General features: G+C 39.3%; 1 protein-coding gene across 1 annotated transcript in view; it reads left to right on the forward strand.

Moving 5' to 3' along the window:
- The window catches only part of ATG2B (autophagy related 2B), a 74,510-nt gene extending 52,623 nt beyond the window's left edge, over nt 1-21,887 (forward strand). The window contains exons 31-42 of the mRNA XM_065872455.1: nt 27-253; nt 1,674-1,782; nt 2,728-2,922; nt 3,733-3,834; nt 8,732-8,810; nt 9,924-10,131; nt 12,656-12,725; nt 13,019-13,101; nt 14,213-14,334; nt 14,577-14,731; nt 15,436-15,585; nt 20,579-21,887. Of these exons, the coding sequence (XP_065728527.1) occupies nt 27-253; nt 1,674-1,782; nt 2,728-2,922; nt 3,733-3,834; nt 8,732-8,810; nt 9,924-10,131; nt 12,656-12,725; nt 13,019-13,101; nt 14,213-14,334; nt 14,577-14,731; nt 15,436-15,585; nt 20,579-20,809 (1,731 nt within the window). The 3' untranslated portion in view covers nt 20,810-21,887. The remainder of the gene's footprint in view (nt 1-26; nt 254-1,673; nt 1,783-2,727; nt 2,923-3,732; nt 3,835-8,731; nt 8,811-9,923; nt 10,132-12,655; nt 12,726-13,018; nt 13,102-14,212; nt 14,335-14,576; nt 14,732-15,435; nt 15,586-20,578) is intronic.
- Nucleotides 21,888-22,644: the final 757 nt, after the last annotated feature.

A 22,644-nucleotide genomic window follows, 5' to 3' on the forward strand; every position in this document is an offset into this window, starting at 1 on the left:
ATGTGTTACCTCTTCCTTTGTCTTAGGAGAAGGAAGAAGAACCAGTTGTAAAAATAATGGTTGATGATGCGATTGTGATAAGAGATAATTATTTTAGTCTGCCTGTTAAGAAGACAGATACGAGCAAAGCCCCGTTACACTTTCCTATTCCTGTAATTCGGTACCTGGTTAAAGAAGTCTCTCTTGTTTGGCATCTTTTTGGAGGAAAAGATTTTGGAACAGCCCCTCCTGCTTCTCCAGCTAAAAGTTATATGTAAGTTAATTTCTACATAAGTTTATTTGGCAGACCAATATACTCTCTTTGTTGTGGGGCACAGGCTTCTCTAGTTGTGGCGCGTGGGCTTAGTAGTTGTGGCACAAGGGCTTGGTTGCCCCGCAGCGTGTGGGATCTTAGTTCCCCGACCAGGGATCGAACTCGCGTCCCCTGCATTGGAAGGCGGATTCTTTTTTTTTTTTTTTTTTTTTTTGCGGTACGCGGGCCTCTCACTGTTGTGGCCTCTCCCGTTGCGGAGCACAGGCTCCGGATGCGCAGGCTCAGCGGCCACGGCTCACGGGCCCAGCCGCTCCACAGCATGTGGGATCTTCCCAGACCGGGGCACGAACCCGTGTCCCCTGCATCGGCAGGCAGACTCTCAACAACTGCGCCACCAGGGAAACCCATGGAAGGCGGATTCTTAGCCACTGGACCACCAGACCAATATATTCTTTTCGCTAAAAATACATAGAATTTATCCTTTTAAGAATTATTAATAAGTAATATTAAAAACTGTAATTTAAATGTTACTCTTTTAATGTTAAAGTTTTGCATTTGAAAACTTGTTTGCATTCTTTGTATTTTTTTCCTAAAATATGATGACTTAAGGCATTTCCATTCAGCAAAATTTTTCGGGTACCTACCATGTGCCAGAGCCTGTGTTAGAGGCACATTCATTAAAATGAATACGACCCAGACCCTGTCCTAAGTTCAGAAGGGAGAGAGAGTTACGTGAGCCAGTGAGGGCGACGAAGTGAAGTGTGTGCGTCAGGAGGTGGGGACCACGCGTGCCCCTGATTCTTTAGCGCCCAGCAGGGTGCCCAGCACAGAGTGGATGCTGCTGAAGTACCTGCTAATGAGTGCGTTATTCCATGGTTCTAGAAGGGAACTGGATGGAAAGATGAGGCAGAGACTAAGGGTAGACACTCTCAGTGGGGTGGGGAGGGTCAGGAAAGGCTTCACGGGGTGGGAACCTTTGGCACAGCATTGTAATGACTTTTTCTATTTAAAAGTGTTTTAAAAAAAACTTTTAACTTTACTATAATTCTTTTCCGTGTTAATTGGAATTTCTAGGACTTGTCCTCTGACTCTCAGGGGTTTCTGAAGTAATAAGGAACTTACACGGAGGTCTCATTTCTAAGTCTATCTTGTGATATGCACACCAGCATCATAGTTAGCGTTTTCTGTAGTTTTAAATATTTAGCAAGTAGATGATTGCTGTAACGGCAGTAATAACATTTATGTTCTCAGTGTCTCCAAGAGATAACAGATGAGGTTTTGATTTATAGCAATACAGTTTGTGGCAGTGTTTTGCTAGTTCTGTAATCTTTTCTTTTTTCATCCTGTTATTTTTTCTGGTGTCATTCATTGCCTTTCTTTGACTATTCCTTTAACAAAAGGTTTTATTTTTCATTTATAGTAGTCCCCACAGCTCACCTTCTCACACACCTGCAAGACATGGACGTAATGTGGTATGTGGGGGAAAAGGAAGAAATCATGACTTTTTAATGGAAATACAATTAAGCAAGGTAATGTGACATTTTGAAAGGAAAAATCCACCTAAGTAGGAGCATTAGTGGGCGTTCTTTGGTTACTCCCTGTCCCCTCCCCCATGTGGTCTTGGGGTGTAAGTGGAAAAGTGCAGGGATCTTGTATAGAAACTCTTGCCTCTTTTTCTTTCTCAAATACTCTGAGAAAATTTAGGGTTTTTGTTTTTGTTTTCCCAGGCTACCCCTAGAGCAGTGTCTCGCAGAGTTGAACAAGCATCAGAATCCCCTTGAGGGCTTGTTAAAACACAGGTTGCTGGGCCCCAGAGTTTTTGATTCAGTAAGTCTGAGGTAGGGCCCATGAATTTGCATTTTTAATGAGTTCCCAGGTGATTGTGATACCACTTTACCCAGGACCGTGCTTGGGGAACCACTGCGCTGGAGCATGTCTCTGGGAAGGCCTGCCATTGGATAGCACACAGGTCTCAGGTCCTTTGTGAGCATCTAGAGAGCACTAGGCCAGGCTGCCAGTGCCGTTGATGCAGTTAATTCTGTCAGCTTGTCTGGGGTTGTGCCAAGGGTCGAATATTAGGGCGCTTATCCTAGAAATAGTGCAGTGATGACAGCTCCGTATACTAAATTGTATCCTCGTGCCCTTTTGGAACTTGAACCTTGCCTCCAAGCAGTTTCATAGGTATGCAAGATAATAATTTTATGACTTATGCCTATTGAGTGTTTTGCTTGAAAAGGATAGGGATTTTACCAAGGTCAAATAAGAAATGTCAGTCAGGCTTTTCCTTGTATGGTCCTGAACACGTGGATTAATAAATAAATACGTGAACAAATGTAGGAGTGTTATGCTGTTCTCTGAAAGTGGAATCGAAAGCTGAGAATTCAAAGAAAATGAGTGATGTGTTACATTTTAAAGAGAAAATCTGATTTAAATAAAATGTAGAGATTGTTCTGTGTTCTTTCTCTTCTGTAAAGGTGAAGTTTCAGCACGAGGTCTACCCTCCATGCAAACCAGAATGCGATTCTAGCCTCTTGGAACACCCGGTCTCCCGGCAGGTGTTCATCGTGCAGGATCTTGAAATTCGAGATCGTCTGGCAACATCACAGATGAATAAGTTTTTGTACCTGTATTGCAGTAAAGAAATGCCTCGAAAAGCTCATTCCAACATGGTAAGATTTAAAACTTCATATATTTTGTTGTTGTATTAGTTTCAGAAAAGTATTATGTCTAACTGCAGAAGATTTATTTTAGATTAGGGAAAATTATGGGATTTTTTCCCTCATTTTTATATGAAAATCCCTTTTAAATATGCTGCTTAAAGTTTTATGTTTTAAAAATTATTTTGCATGTTGTTTCTATAATTGCCAATATATCAATACCTGAGGAAAACCAGAAGTCCATAGTGATCTACACAAAACACTTACACAAGGAATTCCCTGGCGGTCCAGTGGTTAGGACTCCATGCTCTCACTGCCGAGGGCCCTGGTTCAATCCCTGGTTGGGGAGCTAAGATCCCACAAGCCATGCGGCGTGGCCAAAAAAACAAAACACTTAAAATGTTTAAACGAAATTGTTGGCAGTATTCCACATTTCTAACTTTTAATTTTTATTAGAATAAAAATGATCAGCTCAGGACTTCCAGAAGAAAACGTCATAGAAGTTGTCTTTGGAGTATGGGTCTATGGATTAGCTTCTGGGGCTTAGCAAACTTCTTTGAGACTGCGAGTACAACATTATCATTTGCATTTTTTCCTCTAAAGAGAATTCATATCTTTCATCAGATTCTTGAAAGAGTGTGTGACCCAAAAAAGTTAGATTCAGGATTCTAAGGAAAGAGGGTAAACAGTTCCACTTTTTGTTCTGATATAGGGACTAGATATAGCATTTTTTTTCCCTCTTTTTTGCTTTTCTTTTTTTTAATGAAAGCAAGGTCATATTATCACTAGGGAAAAAACGTGTTTGTCTGTCTCATCTTGTAGCTGACAGTGAAAGCATTACATGTGCGCCCAGAGTCTGGCAGGTCACCACAGGAATGCTGCCTCAGAGTGTCCCTAATGCCACTTCGTCTCAATATCGACCAGGTTTGTATTACAAGCATAAGGCATGGCATTGTGTGTAAATATATATCCCACATTCAGAACGAGAGATTTGATTTAGTAGAATCATGTTTATTATGATTTAACTTTTATGGAAGTTGCATAATTAAAACAGACTTCTGCTGGTAAAGAGTAGGGCAAATTCATTAGCTGTTTGGAATCTAATTATTAGTGAATAAATATTATTAGATTTTGTCCTCCAGTTACCTACGTACGCACTGTCTACGTGACATAGCGCTTAATACCTGCTTCTCATGTTCTCTGATCTTTACATACGTGCTCCTAATGCAGATATACAGGTATTTTCAGAGGATGAAAGGACTCCTCGATATACACTACTGAAAGATATAGGGGATTGTAATCACAGCATCTGGAAGAGAATTCCCTGCCCTGGGCACAATGACAAATTAGTAAATTGGCACTTGAACAGGTCACAAACAAAGCAGAGATTTATGGAAAGAGGTAAAGAAATCTACTTTCCTATACCCTAGCAAGCACCCCATCAAATGATCCTGGGTTTTGCCTTCCCAGAGAGCTGTTTAAAGCATAGTTGTTTTACAAGCTTTGTTCGGTGTATGAAGATGTGATACTTGGTAGTAGTGCAGTGTAGTGAAGAGTGTGGGTTTAGAGTCAGACCTGGGCTTAAATCTCAGTTCTCTTTTACTAACTGTGTGGCTTTTGGTAGGTAACTTAATTTCCCCAAGCCTCAGTTTCTTCACTGATAAAATGGAAAAAGTAATAGTACACGTAGCGTCATTTTTTTAAAAATGAGGCTTAAAGGAGACTGGTGTATGTAAAACATTTAGCTTGGTGCCTGGCACACACTGTTAACAATCAGAAGTGTTAGCTGTCATTGTTAACTGAAGCATGTAACAACTACAGAAAATAAGTGGAGTTTTTATAGTAATCTGCTTTTGAAATAACAGGACCCTCCCCTTACACCTTACACATTGGTGTGAGCTCAGGTTTGGAAGTGGAGTATATGTGGGGTGGTATTATTTGTTTGATTAAATAACATTAATTGAATAATGTCGATTCATTATTTAAATAAGTAATAGATGTATCAGGGATAATCTAAAGTAATATTTGTACTGTAAACAAAACATAGGAATATCTCAGAGAAGTTGTATAGTGAAGCACAGAAGTTTAGCACAACTTTATGTTAATATTTGTAGCTTCTGAGCTGGGTCAGTCTTGCCAGTGAGTATTTTAGATTTATGTTTTCTCATTATGAGAAGAATATCTTTTGAAACCCATATTTTAATTTGATTTATCCATATTGGCCTAGTAGGAATATGATGACGTATATATGGGAAATTTGATCTGTGAAAATCACCAGTGTGAGCAAGAATTTGAGTGAGATTTATCTTTATGGCATGACTTTACCAGACTTATCAAGCCCAGTTTTCTTTAATAGACCTTTTCTTTAATATTGAGCTTAATTTCTTCTTTAGAACTCTAAAGCATTATGATTTTAAAATGGAGAAATATTAACCTTAGCAAAAACAATCAGGGAAATAAATGTTATGACTAAACTGAGGGGGAATGAGAAATAATTCCCCAAGGTATGGGATCGAGGGAAACAAAGCCATGCTGCAAATATGTATGCCTTAACTAGGAATATTATGATACAAAAGAGTCCTTTCTAGTTTGCGTCTTCTGAGATTGACATACCATACCAAATGGTCATCTGAACAGAAAAGAAAGCCAAATGTTTGTGTTCTTTAGTTTTTCTTTTGAAAACATATCAGTTGATGAATGAGAACGCTTTGAGTAATGTTTTTCTTACCAAGCATATCTCTGACTTTATCTTCACTGGATCGTAGACAGTAAGTATGAAAGCAATGTGTTGTTTTCTCTTGTTTCTAAGAAGCTGCATTGCTGTTGAAAGTCGGTGCAGTTGCTTGTGAAGTGCAGCGTACCTGTAGGGCAGGCAGGACTCTAGGCAGATGGAGTGATTGCCGTGTAGGGAGCTAAGTAGATGATGGAGGTTGTGTAACTAGGCGATTTGAGATCCAGAATCTGAAGGGGCCAGATTTCCTGGTCTGATGCTCATTTTAGTATTGAACTGCCTGGAAATCTGTGTAGGGAAGATATGTTAATTCCAAATCATTTGCTGAATGCCACCCTTGTCCCAGGTCTGAAGTAGGATGCTGGGAATACAAAGAGGAAGAAACATTCCATCCTCAGAGATCTCTGTTCAGTGGGGAGACAAAGAGACAAATGACTTTAACACCCTGTGATGAAGATAGGCATAAAGATGTGTCCCACCAGAAGAGGGCTCCTGAGCCGGGCTGGGAGTTTGGAAGATGAGGGGTGAGCAGTAAAGGCTTTCTGGAGGATGTGACAATCAAGCTGGGTCTTAAGGAATGTAAAATTATGAATCTTTGTAAAGGCATTGAGAGCCTAATTCAGGTTGTGAGATGCAATGTGAGGCCGTTGGGTAGGACAGGTGCTTGGCTGAGGTTGGAAGTGATGAACACGTAGCAGTACCAGTTGGCATGTTTGTGATTCTTTTCAGCATCACCTGAGCATGACATTGAAAGCATTTCTTTCAACACCTTAAGTCATATCACACTGTTAATATCCTTTACCGTAGGACCTTAAAGCTAGAAATAACTATTTTATAGTGAAGGTTTAACATAAATAATAAACCATGTTTTTTAAAGTTTAAAAATTGATTTTATTGAAGTATTATTTGCATATAATGCAGAGATTTTAGGTGTACAGTTTGAGCTTGACAGATATTTCTTAATGAATAAAGCTGCTATGAAATTTGTGTACAAGTCTTTTATGGACATAAGTTTTCAGTTTTCCTGGGTAATTGTAAACCGAATGTCTGGGTCATAGGGTAGATGTGTGCTTACCGTCATAAGAAGCTGCCGAATAGTTTTCCACAGTGGTTGGACCATTGTAGGTTCCCATCGGGAACAGATGAGGGCAGCAGCTGCTTCATGCTCTGACCAAACTTGTCTTTAATTTTCGCTGCCTTACTTGGTGCTCATTTTGGATTTCCCTGATGACTAATGATGCTGAGCGTCTTTTCGTGAGCTTATTTGACATTTGTATATCTTCTTTTTTGAAGTGTCTGTGTCTTTCTAGTTTTTGTTTTTTAAGTGATTTTTTAAATTTTTATTTTTTATTTATTTATCTTTGGCTCTCTTGGGTCTTCGTTGCTGCGTGTGGGCTTTCTAGTTGCGTGCGGCGAGTGGGGGCTACTCTTTGTTGCCATGCGCGGGCTTCTCATTGTGGTGGCTTGTCTTGTTGCGGAGCATGGGCTCTAGGCACGCGGGCTTCAGCATTTGTGGCTCGCGGGCTCTAGAGCGCAGGCTCAGTAGTTGTGGCGCACGGGCTTAGTTCCTCCGCGGCACGTGAGATCTTCCCGGACCAGGGATCAACTCGTGTCCTCTGCATTGGCAGGCAGATTCTTAACCACTGCGCCACCAGGGAAATCCCTGTGTCTTTCTAGTTTTAGAGTTAGGTGGTTTGTCTTACTGAGTTGTAAAGAGTTCAGCATAAATACCAAAATTAAAAATTTAGAGAACATTTTGAAAAGCTCATGATTAGTATCCCTTAGTCTGTTGTTTGTAGTAAAAATATGTAAAAACCACTGTCTCTTTAGTCTTCCCTTTTTTTTTTTTTTTTAAATAAGAGCACATTTATACCTGGAATTTTCTCTTTGTTTTTTTTTGGAGGCAAAACATTCATAGTATTAAAATATCGCCATCTGGTGGCCAAAGGGTAACATTTTATATACTATTAACTGTCAACATGTAATATTTGATATATGTAAATATACACATATTTAGTGATTTATAATAAATGTATGTAGTGTAAATAACATATAAATATATACTTAAATACGTATGTGTAAAGCATAATAATATAGTGAACAATTCATGAACGTACTCCCCAACTGCAGAGCCAGAATATTTCTAATACTGTTGAAACCGTCTGTTTGTTCTTCAGTCCTAGCCCTCAGTCTCCCATATGCCACGTCATCTAGAAAAATACCTCTCTAACTTCCATCATTTATACTTCTGACAAGTGTGATCAGTAGTAGGTCGAATCCTTTGGAATTGCCAGTCAGGCACTTGGTGTGCTACCACTTACTGTGACCCTGTATTTCACTTTCACGTTGCGGTTTGGTCCAATATTAAAGTTTTATATTAGTTTAAGTTTTTTAAAATGGGAGGGAAGAGTAAGAAAGAACAGGCTCTGGTATTTAACTTTCATATTCTCCAAAATGGATTTGTTAGTCTCAGTAAGGCTTAATGAAGCTGCTAATAATGGGCAAATGTGGCTTGCACGCACAGCACCAAGAACGGTCCATACCATAGAATTTCAGAAAAGACCACACTGATTGCGTGATTTATTTTCAATTTTTATTTTGAATATCATGTCTAATGAAGAAAATGTTTAAGGCAACATAACATAGTGGTAAAGGCCGAAATAAGACATTAAGAACTTCTAAGGCACATCTGAGTATGCAGTACACGCTAGCTGCTGTTATTGTTTAGTAATATCCCTGCTACCAATTCAGAGTGAGAACTAATGCCAAATTAAGAAGGAGACTACTATATTTCTAAGAAAACAAAAATGTACTTTGATTTAGAAATAGCAGTTTAATTTCTAACTTATCTGTCGTAATTTCTGCATCTATAAATTAATTTTCTCAGAGTTGTGAGAATTAGCAAGGAAGTGTGTGTGTGTGTATGTGTGAGAGAGAGGGAGAGATTGAGAATAGGAACAATGCTTGGCACAGAGTAGGGACTGAATAAATTATAGCTGTGTATGAACAATGAGTGAAATATAAGACTTGAAGACACTTCGTTTCATAGTTTTAGAACCCTTTAGATATAATTACATCTCTCAATTTTAGGATGCCTTGTTCTTCCTGAAGGATTTCTTCACAAGTGTTTCCACAGAAATAGAGCTTCTCATGGCTCCAGATCCAGAAGGTATTAAATATGTAGAGTTTGAAAAAGCCTATAACAAGTACTTGGATTGATTTTGATTGTTATGAGGCCTTTTTGAGAATGTACTTACAAAGCTTTATTCTCATTTATATAAATGTGTTCTGTGCTCATTTTTGTTAAGTTGTACAAATGTAGTTTATGTAAGAGTACAGGAGTCCCCCCTTATCCTCCAGAAGTGCCTTCCAGGACCCCCAGTGGCTGCCTGACACTGCAGATAGTAACAAGCCCTAAATATACTGTTTTTTCTTTCTATACGTACATGCCTATGATAAAATTTAATCTATAAATTAGGCGCAGTAAGAGATTAACAACAGTAACTAGTAATAAAATAAAACAATTATAACAATATACTGTAATGAAAGTTAGGTGAGCATGATCTTTCTCTCTCTCTCAAAATGTCTTGTACAAATTTAATGCCTCTTCCATCTTAACTACGCACTTATCATGCACTGTGGCTGTAGCCTCTGAGGTACGACAGCAAAATGAGTGCAAATTTCTTTTTCCTTCATCACAGTTTTACAGATTTGTTCTTACTGTAGATCTTAGCGACCTGAGCATACAATTTTTTTTTTTTTCCTTATTAAGTGAAGAGCTTTCACCTTTTCGCTTAGAGGAAGCGTGCTGCGGCTTCTCTTTGGTGTATCCGAATTGCTAGCATCGCTGTTCTTGTACTTTGGGGCCATTATTAATAAAATAAGGGTTACTTAACACAAGCACTGCAATACCCCAACAGTAGACCTGCTAACTGAGCTGGCCACTCAGTGACTCACTGGTGAGATATGCTGGACAAAGGGACGATTCACATTCTGGTGGGATAGAGTATGACGATGCAAGGTTTCATCATGCTACTCAGAATGGTGTTCAGTTTAAAACTTAGGAATGGTTTATCTCTGGAATTTTCCATTTCATATTTTTGGACCGCAGTTGATCTTGGAAAGTGAAACTGAAGATAAGGAGGGACTACTGTAATGATTTAAAAGGTGAAAGATTTCTCTAGCAGTAGTTGTATTTATTAAATGAAATGTAGCAAAACAAGTTAAGTGTAGATTGTTGCTTTAAAGAAGTATACCTGATTTTTCAAATGTGCGCTTTCAGTTAAAAAGTCTCCTGGAGCTGATGTCACCTGCAGTTTGCCAAGGCATTTAAGCACCTCAAAGGAGCCAAATCTAGTTATTTCTTTCCCTGGGCCAAAGCAGCCTTCCCCAAATGGCAGTGCCAATTCAGTGCAGGTGGTCAATGGGGAAGAAGAGAAGGACTTCTCTGCTGAAGAAGTGTCATTTAGTGATCAGCCTGTGTTTTTTAGGTAAGTCATTTAATTCTGATAACAAATGAAGTTATTTTAGAGGATGAAGGTTGTTCTTCAATGTGTCTGTGTACCGGAAATCATGAGGTCGCGTCAGCGTTTCTGTGCACTGGCGAATAACCAACCGGTGTATTTGTTTGTATGCGGGCCCCGCCTACTTGCACCTCTCATTTTTACACATAGTAACCCTGGCTCAGGATTCATCCTCCTATTGATTCTGTAGCAGGAATTTTCTCTTCCCCTTAGATTCTTCCTTCTTTTCCTCCACCTGTCCCTCGCTTTCCAGTCACTTATTATGGCCTGTTTGTGTGTCCTTGAACGTGATGCTGTCCTTTTCCCTCAAACACCTCACCTTCAGCCTTCCTCCCTTTTCCATTATGGGAATTTTCTGTCTACTTTCTCTGCCCTTCTCTATCACTGTTGTGTCATCCTTCCTGACCCTCCGCTAACTGGCTGAGTTGGAATCATCAGGAAACCCATGTCCCTGTTGACTACAGCCAACAACTAGCTGGTTGTACATTGGAGTTTATCCTCGTTTCCAGATCCATTCATTCTAACCGTCTTCTTTCTTTCCCAGCCCTTGATGGTAGGGATGGAGCCTTGGCTCTATTGGAAGGAGAGAGGTTGAAGATCGAAAACACCTGTGTTGTGAGGGACAGTTAGCTCCTTTCCCTGGTTTTCTATAGTCCTCTCTTGTTGACATCAGTGGTCCCCAAGTTCTGTCTTTCTAAGTTCTGAGTTTCTAAATTTTCTTTCTAAATTCTGAGTTTAGAATATGACCCAAAGTAGGCAGTATAACTGTTTTAAAGTGTTTTTATGTTTTAAATATCTTGTATATTGATGAAAATAGTTAGAAAATAGAATGTGAGAATTGGAAAGATCCTGGGAGAGAGGATCTCTGGTGGTTCTAAACTTTTCTACCATAAAAGAAGAATCTCTTTTATTATTTTCCCACATTTCTTTTTTATTTAAAAATTTTTTTCGAACAAAAACATTGTGTATCTTAATAATTTGAATTCTCATTTCATATAAGCTACCAATTTGGTTTTTGTGAACACTGGATAACCAGTATAAAAGAAGTTGAATTGTTATAATTCTGGCCTGAAAGCAAAGAAATTTGACACTTTTTAGTCAGACTGTGTAACCTCACTTACTTAGGTAAATATTTGTTTTTTTCCATTTAGACTACTTAAAATAGCTTGTAGATTTCTGTTTCTACTCTCAAAAGCTCCTAGTGTATCTAGGACCCTGGGGCGGTACTTGGTGATATAGTTCAAATTACTCACTTTACAGATGCGGAAGTTAATGCACAGAGAGGAGAGGTGACTTGCTCAAGGCCACACAGTTAGTTAGTGGCCAAGCCAGGACTAGAACAGAGGTTTTCTGAATCCCAAATCCAGTGCGTTTTCCAAGTAATGGCATAATAGTCCCCTCTCCTGCAGACATTTATTCATCCCACAGATATTTATTGAACATTTATTATATGTATGTCAGATTTTGTTCTAGGTGAACAAAGTAGGGAAAAAATCCCTATTTAATTGAGCTTATAGATAATAAAAATGTATGATTTGGCCTATTATGTACATGCCATGGAGGAAAGAGTGAGAATGGAGGAGGCAGGTGTCGAGGGGCTGTCGCCCAGAGAACCCAGTGCAGATGGATGTTCGGAAGATGAGGGGTGACCTGGGAACCCAGACTTCTTGTAGTGATTGATATAAGTACAGCACTTCCATTTTACTGTAGGTTAAATGGACTTTTGTGGGATGATTTAGTATATAACCACCGACATTAATTCTGTAGTAAAAATGTGTTTCAGCTTCCAATTTACAGTCCAACTTTTGGAAGCCAACTGCTTTTGTTTGATGTGTACCATCAGTGTATAATTATAATTTCATTCAGAATTCCCAATATTTGTGTGTCAGTATCCTATTTGCAAGCATTAATTTCATGACTGTCTACTAAAATTCACCAATGTAGATGGCATTTAAAAATTTACTGATGAAGACATTTAGGCTCAGAGAGTTTAAGTTACTTGCCTCGACTGCATCCCATGTAACTGATAACACTAGGGTTCATGTCTAGGTCTTCTGGATCTTTCTGCTCTATCACAGAGCTAAAATGAATACCTTAGCCCTTTTTTACTTTTTGGTAATGATTATGTTATTTGGTTTAATCTTGAAAGTTGTCTTTATTAGTTCATTCTCTGTATGAATTGAATATGTGCCAGAATAAATTTTCCTAAGATAAACATTGTTTAGTAAACTAGGAAAAGGTTTTTGTGAGAAATTTAATATATAATGAAATAAATAAGATTTATAAGATGATTAACATCTGTTTAGTTGTTACATTGCCTTAAGAAAAGGCAGAGCTAAAAGACATTCTCTTTTATTTAGGCCTTAATATATTCACATTATTTATTTTGTGGCTTTGTTTTTATTCTCCAGTTGAACAAATTCATTTATATCTAATTTCAGCTCTTAGTAATTTTGAATATAAATAACTCCCCTCCTTTCTTTATCTTTAGAGAATTTAGATTCACATCAGAAGTTCCTATTCGACTTGATTATCATGGCAAACACGTATCAATGGATCAGGTCTGGAAACTTTGCACAAATATACTCTACAAAATTATCTCATTTGTTTTTCTAGTGGACTCAATTTTTTAAAAACTCTTTTCCATTATAGTTTGTATATGTGAAATGCAGTGTAAGATTTTAAAATTTAATTCTGCTTTTAAAGTAAATTAAGTATAATTTTACTTAAGAACCCATGAGTAAAATTTGATATAAATTGGGTCATATAAAATACATGTACTTTTTTGCTCTGAGTATTTTAGGTGTTTTACCTTTAATAGTGATTTTTTTTTTTTTTTTTTTTAATTTTAAAGGGTACGTTGGCTGGGATTTTGATTGGTCTGGCCCAGTTAAACTGCTCTGAACTAAAGCTGAAGAGGCTTTTCTATCGGCATGGGTAAGTTGATTTATTACATGAGACTTTAAGATGTAGTTACTAACGTTAGTTTACAGCAAACTAAAAATTGAGTTTTCTTAGCGAGCATACATAATTTATTTTACAGTGTTGTTTGCAGAGACCTCATTTTTAGAGGATTTTTACTGGCTAGGGGCTAATTTTTATTCTGAGAGAATAGAAGTAGTTTGAAGAGAGTAGTATTTTTCAAAAAACAGCTATAGTTAGGATTCTTAAAAATAATTTCCCAAAGTTATAAATTAGCCTATTCAGTGAAAAGACTGGAAGGAAGTTCACAAGGTAACGGTTCTTAGTAGCTAAGAACTGTCCGGCAACTTATAGACACTGAGTTAACCCTATGCCAAAGCTTTAGATGTTGAAGAAGTAAGAACAGTGGAAAAGCACACTTACATATACTACCTAAGCCTTATATAGAAATTATTAGCATTCTAAGTGCTAAATTATTAGCACTTATATATACTGCCTAAGCCTTATATAGAAATTATTAGCATTCTAAGTGCTAAATTATTAGCACTTACATATACTGCCTAAGCCTTATATAGAAGTGATCAGCATTAGCATTGGGTTAAATGTATGTGTATACATAGATGTATTTATATACTTAAATTGAAAATCTATAAAATTTTGTCCTTATAATTTGTACGTTTTCTTTTTTGTCTTTTTTAAAATAAACTTATTTATTTATCTATTTATTTATTTTTGGCTGCGTTGGGTCTTTGTTGCTGCACCACGGGCTTTCTTTAGCTGCGGTGCACGGGGGCTACTCTTGTTGCAGTGTGCGGGCTTCTCATTGCAGTGGCTTCTCTTGCTGTGGAGCACGGGCTCTAGGTGCGCGGGCTCAGTAGTTGTGACTCGCGGGCTCTAGGGCGCAGGCTCAGTAGTTGTGGCGCACGAGCTTCGTTGCTCCGCGGCATGTGAGATCTTCCCGGACCAGGGCTCGAACCCATGTCCCCTGCATTGGCAGGCGGATTCTTAACCACTGCGCCACCAGGGAAGCCCTCTTTTTTTTGTCTTAAGTAAAAAAATTCCCCAAACTTGTCTAAACCTATAAATTTCATTTTCCTTCCTATATACTTATAGTCATTTGCTCTAGTTTGCTAGGTGTTGACAAATTATTCTCATATGCAATCACTGAATGGCTTACTGACATTAAGAAGAACCAGCTGCCAGGAATTCTGGGAGGCGTTGGGCCTATGCATTCACTAGTCCAATTAGGTGAGTGTTCTTTTTTAATTAGAAGATAATTTATTTTGCCTGATCAGTGATTCTTAACTCTTTTGGGGTTATGGATGCCTTTGAGAATCTACGTGAGGATCATCTTTCTAGAAAAACCTACATGTTAGTCGTACAAAATTTTGCCTCCCATTTTAGGAGTTAAAAACCCGAGGGTTGGAATGATAGCAGAGATCTAAGCTCCAGCACGCCTCTTGATTTCTGTGTGTTGGCTGCTGTTCTAGTGCAAGGCCTGAAGGACTTGGTCTGGTTGCCAGTTGAGCAGTACCGGAAGGGCGGCCGCATCGTCAGAGGGTTTCAGAGAGGCGCTGCCTCCTTTGGCACCTCGACAGCGATGGCTGCTCTAGAACTCACGAACAGAATGGTTCAAACCATACAGGTATCTTTTCAAAGACCAGCTTGATCTATACAAAGAGGAAGAGCTGTTGTAAGCAGTTGGGTTATTTTGTTCTCAAAATGTACTGTGAAAGTGTATAAAATATTGAGAATATTTTATTTGTAATGATTTCATATCATTAACTTTTTTTTTTGATTAGCTGTCCAGTGTTAATTAAAAAAGTTGTTAAATAATAAAGCAGTGGACTACAGTGTCAAATTCGTTTGCCTCTTTCAGGTAGATTATAACTATTAAGTTAGCCAAGGATTTATTTCACCACATTTATGTGAAAAGATCATAGCTGAATGTAAAGAAGGCATTAGAGATCTAATAGTGGTCATATTAAGGTTCGTTATATTAAGTATTAAGCTCCATTTGGCCTTATCCAGTTGTTCACAGACCATGCATTCTTGTCTAACCTTGGTAACACGGAGAGTGTTCTCAGAAGGCAGAGGAGGGGCTGAAAAATTCAGCTCAATCCAGATATGAGTTATTACTGTACACTTTAACATCCTTGTTATAAAAGTGATACATTCTTGTAAAGAATTCACATGCTGCAGAAGGGCCGGTCTGAGGGTGTGTGAGTCCCTCTCCTCTTCCTGTCTCCCCGTAGGAAGTGCACTGTTGGAGCTTAACCCTCCAGACGTTCTTCTGATTCACTTTTTTGTTTTCTGATTCACTTTTCACTCTCTGCTAAAATGATCCAGGCGGCGGCAGAGACTGCTTATGACATGGTGTCTCCTGGTACCCTTTCTATCGAGCCCAAGAAGGTCAAAAGGTTCCCTCATCACCGCTTAGCCCACCAGCCAGTGGACCTGAGGGAAGGTGTGGCCAAGGCCTACAGTGTCGTGAAGGAGGTGAGTGGGCACCCGAGGGGACAGGCCAGAAGCAGTTTGCGTGCTTTCCTGACGTTCATCTAAAGAGCAGCGGCGCTTGGGCTTTGTCCCAAAGAAACCCCTGGGGTGGATTTGGGACTGTGCTGTCGCTGGTGAGTGCAAATATCTGCATGAGGTAAGAGAGGAGGCTGTGTCCTGACCTGCAGGCTCACGAGAAGAGTAGTGATCTAGTGGGAGGACTGATCTCTTTACATACAGAAGCAAACAAGGAGTAGTAGAAACATGCCATGGACTCACCAGTGGAGTTAACATATGTTTATACTTTGCTGTATTTTCCGCAGATTTGTTTAAAAAATAAAATTTGTCAGGTTAATCACAAATGCTGACCCCATTCCCATGCCTTCACTATCCTGAAGATGGTAGATATTTTTTCTGTGCATGTTTTTTATAGTTTCATGTAAGTATGTATTCATAAGCAAATAATTGCTTATATTTTAAAAGTTAACATAGGGCTTCCCTGGTGGCGCAGTGGTTGAGAGTCTGCCTGCCGATGCAGGGGACACGGGTTCGTGCCCCGGTCCGGGAAGATCCCACATGCCGCGGAGCGGCTGGTCCCGTGAGCCATGGCCGCTGAGCCTGTGCGTCCAGAACCTGTGCTCCGCAACGGGAGAGGCCACAGCAGTGAGAGGCCCGCGTACCACAAAAAAACAAAAACAAAAACAAAAGTTAACATAAATGGTATCATCTGTACCATTCTGTAACTTTTGTCTTTCAAGACATATCCACATTGATATATGTAGATCTAATTTAAACTTTTATAGTATTTCACTGTATGAATATAGCATAATTTATTTATCTTCCTATTGGTGGACAGTTTCCTTTTTTAAAAAATTAATTTATTTACTTCTTGTTGGCTGCGTTGGGTCGTCGTTGCTGCGCACGGCTTTCTCTAGTTGCGGCGAGCGGGGGCTACTCTTCGTTGTGGTGCGCGGGCTTCTCACTGCAGTGGCTTCTCTTGTTGCAGACTATGGGTTCTAGGTGTGCGGGCTTCAGTTGTTAAGGCGTGTGGGCTCAGTAGTTGTGGCGCACAGACTTAGTTGCTCCATAGCATGTGGGATCTTCCCGGACCAGGGATTGAACCCATGTCCCCTGCATTGGCAGGCGGATTCTTAACCACTGCGCCACCAGGGAAGTCCCATTTTTTTCCCTGAAATACAATTCCATTTTTTTCCCTGAAATACGGCTATTGGAATGTTCATATAAACGCTCCTTTGTTTGTATGTGCAAGAAGTTGTTAAGGGTGGAATTGGTGATTTGTAACTATTTGAATCTTGACGCTTATTAAGCATTAACAAATTGTAATTTAGTTGCACCAGTGAATCCTGGTTCTTTATGGGTGTTGACAGGAGCATTCCTTGTCTTTTTTTTTCTTTCTTTTTTTTTCTTATTCAAACAGAAAGTCACAAAAATTATAACCATCCTCATCAGTTCACTCAGTCCCATGTAATTAATTTGTTTTTCATCTTGATCTTTTCTTAGCACTTTTGTGAATTCATCAGTTTTCCATTAGAGTTCTGAGAACACTTATTCATTCAGTTCAGCAGTATAGTCAGTTACCAGAAACCTGTACTTGTCAGAGTCTTTTCCATGAATTCCTTGAAGGTGAAACCCTTTTTTTTTTTTTTTTTTTTTTTTTGCGGTACGCGGGCCTCTCACTGTTGTGGCCTCTCCCATTGCGGAGCACAGGCTCCGGACGCGCAGGCCCAGCGGCCATGGCTCACGAGACCAGCCGCTCCACGGCATGTGGGATCTTCCCGGACCGGGGCACGAACCCGCGTCCCCTGCATCGGCAGGCGGACTCCCAACCACTGCGCCACCAGGGAAGCCCGGTGAAACCCTTTTATGGGAACATTTTTGCAAAAGCGTCAGAGTACACCCAGAACTGTCTGTAAATGACAAAAGACTTAAAAATGACCACGGTTAAAGATTTGATGAAAGTTCATAACAATGCAATTGACAAGGGAATTTAGTTATTTCTGAGATATACATTTTAAAATAATAACTAGAATTATGACTTATAACATTATACCAGAACATACAAGATTTTTAGGAATTTCATGTAATGTCTGAAACATTAATATTAACATATTTCCATACAAATAACCCAAAGAAAGTTTAGTATTAGTTTCTTTTCCTTTTTTTAGCATTCCTTGTCTTAATCTTTTTTTTTTTTTTGACATAGGACGTGAAGTTTGAGGTCATTTTACTTATGATTTGTATGTTAAGATTTCATTAATGATATTTTTCCCTGTCATATTCTGACAGGCAGAAGTGCCTTAGGACAGTCTTTTACGTGACAGAAGAAGTCCATGTGGTCCCAAATGGTGGGAAGAAGACTGAAGTGAGGCCCCCCAAGAAATGTGTTAGTGGATAAATAAAGGCAAGACCACAGATCACCTCTCTTAAAAAGAGGTTTAGTCGGGAGAATAAAGAGAGATAATTACCAGTTAGACCTGTTCCTACAGATGTCAGGATTGGGCCAGTAATCAGCAGACATGTTAGAAATCAGGTTTGTAAAAATTATCCTGGGCTTCAAGGCGTAGCAGGGGCAGTTTGCAGCAGGATATAATAGCACTTGGGTACGTAGCACTTTGCAGTTCACAAAATGCTTCCCTAATTTAATCTATGCTCATTTAAATAAAAGTATTTGTGTGCTTACTCTGTGCCAAGAGTATAGTAACCCTTAAAAGATAGGTGGTTTTCCTGATTTAGAGATGAGGAAACGGGGTCAGCAAGAATGGCTTCCCCACTGTACCGTGGCGAGACGGTAGTGGAGCCTGGATCGGAACCCAGGTATTTGGGTCTAATGTTTAGTTCTCTAAAACCATCTGTGTGAAGAAGGGAGGAAGGAAGGTGAGCATGATTTGATGTGGTAGGTGTGCTTGATTAGACGGAGTCTGAATTCTGTATTAGAAAACTTTTAAAATAGACGTTCCTAGGTGGTGATAAATACTATCTCTTGGGCTTCCCTGGTGGCGCAGTGGTTAAGAATCTTCCTGCCAATGCAGGGGGCACGGGTTCAAGCCCTGGTCCGGGAAGATCCCACATGCCATGGAGCAACTGAGCCCGCGAGCTACACCTACTGAGCCCGCGTGCCACAACTGCTGAAGCCCATGTACCTAGAGCCTGTGCTCCGCAACAAGAGAAGCCACCGCAGTGAGAAGCCCGTGCACCACAATGAAGAGTAGCCCCCGCTCACTGCAACTAGAGAAAAACCTGCGCACAGCAACAAAGACCCAACGCAGCCAAAAATAAATAAATAAAATAAATAAATTTATTTTAAAAATACTATCTATTTTCGTATTATATGTTGGTAAGTCAGAGATCAAGAGGAAACATCCCATGTGTTTCACAAGATCAGGGGTTGGCAAATGATAGGTCTCAGGTCATATCTGGCCCATGCCTGTTTTTATATGGACCGTCTAGTAAGAATGATTTTTACAGTCTTAAAAGATTGTAAAAAGAAGAAAACAAGAAGGAAGAAGAAGAGTATATGACAGAGACTGTACAGCCCGCAAATACTTACCACCTGGCCCTTTGCAGGGACAGTCTGCCGAGCCCTGCTCTGCGTGATCAGGTCTCGTGGTGGTTGGGGAGCAGTGGTGAGGGGAGTAGTAGTTGTAGGAGCTGTTCGGTGAGCACTTAGTACCTGCTGAGTTGTACCGGGCTCTTTAGGTGCAGTATTTCGTTTAACAATCACTGCAGCGTTTTCGTTCCCCTCTTAAAGCACTTGTGTCAGGTCACACAGGTAAGTGGTGGAGCTGAGGTTTGAATTTGCCTGGTGGTGCTGATCGCCACGTTCTGACACACTAACAGCGACTGTTTGTGGGTTAGGGAGGGGACCTGGGAGCAGGCAGGAGGAGGATGTGGGCAAATGTGTAAATTGTAAGCATCTTCTTCACTGTGGTGACGGTTTTACTTGTTGGCTGTTATTCTGTAGATAGTTTGAAAAATAGCACTTACATTTTTTTTTTTAGCTCTTCTGTAACCCCCTCCCCGCCACAGCATTACATGTTTTTTGCCTGCTGTGCTGTGTAAAAATGATACTCCCATCAGGTTGTCAAAGTGAGGGCTAGACTTTGGACTAGGACAAAGCTCCTTGATTTCCCTGGAGAGCCCAAAGTTCCTCTCGTTGTGCCTGTCACTGAAATGGTCACAGTGGAATAGTGCCTCGTGGCCCCTGAGGGATTTTGAGTTAGACGAATGGTAGAGATTTGAAAGTCATGTATGACGTTTTACCACTCTGGCTTGACCTACTCATTTACATATTCAGCTCTAAAGCTCAGCAACCATGATTATTTTAATGTTACACAGTTATAAGAAAGGTGAAAAATGCTACAGAAGCTTTGTTTCTAATTATTAAACATGTTCCTGCTTTATGTTCTCAGAATTTTCTCTGTTTAATCCAGGAAAATGTTCTATTTAGCCTTTTATCTTAATTGAATGTTCCACAGTTATCTCTTCTAGTACATAGCCAGTAATTTAAAACAAATTAAATTATTTTCTGGAGCTTAGTCAAATTAGGTCTTTTGTTACAGTTGAATCACAGGAGCTATCACCATATTCATTTAGTGATTATATTTATTCAAGAAGCTTTGTTTGCTAAGTTTGATTTAACTAGAGTGATTACTAGTGCCAGAAAAGCTGCTCTTGGATTATTAATCATTTCTATAAGCTTCCCCATGTGAAATTGTAGTTTACAATTGTAGTTTACACAACTGTCACAATAAAATGCTAAATCATAATAATTGCATCTTACTTTCCCTTATAATTAGAATTGTCATAAAAATAATTATCCTGGCTTATCTCAAAAGTACAGGTTCTGTTTCGTTTTGGTTTTTGTCTAGTTACAAACCTGCTGTTGATTAACTCGACTAAAGTGTGTATTATGAGAGAATTTAGAGAGTTTTCTGACCAGTGATTTACTCCCCTTCTCTCCCCTCCCCGCTTTCAGGGAATTGCAGACACGGCTCAGACCATTTACGAAACCGCAGCCCGGGAGCACGAGAGCAGAGGGGTGACTGGCGCCGTGGGCGAGGTCCTGCGCCAGATCCCTCCAGCCGTGGTGAAACCTCTGATCGTTGCCACGGAAGCAACATCCAGCGTCTTAGGTGGCATGAGAAACCAAATTAGACCAGACGTTCGGCAAGACGAGTCACAGAAATGGCGCCATGGAGAAGACTGACATTTCAGACGTGATTCTTTATGAAGATAATGAGGGTGGAAATAAGGAACAGAGTATCCCACTGGCAGCTTTAGGGGGAACTCGTTTAATTTTATTGTGCTCATCTCAGGAACAAAACCACTTCTTAGTGAAATAATTTAGTATCAAAACAACATGCAACCAAAACCTTTTGACATTTTAGGGCTAGTTTGGTACTTGCCTGTAGAATAGAAATGTTTGGTGGCTGGTGTCAAAAGTCCATGAAGCATTTGCTGCCCAGTTAGTGGAATGTTTGCTTTTATTAAAATGACTGTACTTTTCCTTGTTACAGACAGCTGTCATTGGAAACCTCCTTTTACAGTACAGAGTGCTCAGAAACATTGGAGCGCTTTGAAAGCACTATTTACGTTGCTCTAAGGAGTTGATTTTTCTCCAGGTTTGAAGAGAATCACAGCTTCGAAACTTTCATTGAAAATGAGAGACAGAAGCCACAGGGAAAGTAAAACAAATAGGATTTTCAATATAAACACCCGTGAGGAAAAAATAACCTAGTCTGTTGGATTTAGTGTTCCCGCACTCGCAAACAATGTCGTTTCCATTTGCTCAGAAGAGCCTTCTGTGGGAGTTTGAGAACGTGAATGTCGCAGACTTGTTCTGTTGTGTTGCACTTTATTGTGTGTGTGTGTCTGTGTGTGTGTGTGTGTGTGTTTAGATTAATACAAGTTATGTGCTATATTCTACGTGTAATTTATAGAGTTACACAAAATATAAAGAGGGGTAAGTCTGAAGGTTTTTGGCAAAGGAAGGTAACTCAAATGTAATAACTTTCATTCATTCTGAGTGTAAATGAAAATGTGCATTCTATAATGAACTGGGGCCCATCTAATTGTTTATATATTCAATTTTAAGCAGGTATAGTGCAAGGTTATTAGGAATGTGTGGAAAGGGAGATTGAAAGTGGTTTTTACTCTTTTGAAATTAACCAAAAATCCTCCAAATATGCCCTAGTCAGCTATTTCGAAGTACCATTTTTACTTGGTTAACAATGTACATTTTGATAATCTGTCAGGAATGAATAAAATATTTTTATTTAAAGGTAAAATTGTTTTATGCTTCCATGAATATTTTGCTTCTCTTAGAGCATATTCATAGATGCAATACTAGAATTTATTCCAAGACCCTTGGGAACACTTTCTCAAAATTGATTTTGGTTAATACCAAGTAAATCATTACCTAGGAGTGAGAGGGAAATTGTTCTCAAAGAACTCAGCCTCTAACTTTAGATGAATCTAGCAGAAAGAAAATATAGGACTTTGTATTCATCCACTGTTTAAAGTTGCATGATGTACATTCTCATTTTCTAGAGTGGGGGGATGTCATCGAGGTGAATTTGGATTTCACAACTGCTTTCACTTTGGGGTTTGGAAAATGACGTTGTATCAATTTCATTCTCTAAACTTTCTAAACAAGAAAGCAAATGTAAACCAAAAATCTGAACATTTAAAATTTATAAAATGATGTTAAATAGCATTTGATTTAATTTTGTTTTCTATTTACTGCTGAAAAACTTAAAAGGATAGTGCTCAGAAAACCACCTGTTTAAGCATCACAGGACCGTTTATTACTCGGCCCTAGTTAGATGGAGTCCACCTAGAACGTGGTCCTGAGTAAACGCTAGCCATGGCTGTTTATTATATGAAGCTTCAGCCTGCTTCCGGGGTGCTTTCCAGGCACCCTCGCATTGACACCAGTATTTTCCCTTATAAGGGAACATGCTGTGTGTGATATCTGTGATGATTAATCAAACTGGAAAACACTTGCTCAAATTTAAAAATATAAAATCTCTTTATTAAATA

Source organism: Phocoena phocoena, chromosome 2, assembly GCF_963924675.1.
Source record: "Phocoena phocoena chromosome 2, mPhoPho1.1, whole genome shotgun sequence".
In the NCBI taxonomy this organism is placed as follows: domain Eukaryota; kingdom Metazoa; phylum Chordata; class Mammalia; order Artiodactyla; family Phocoenidae; genus Phocoena; species Phocoena phocoena.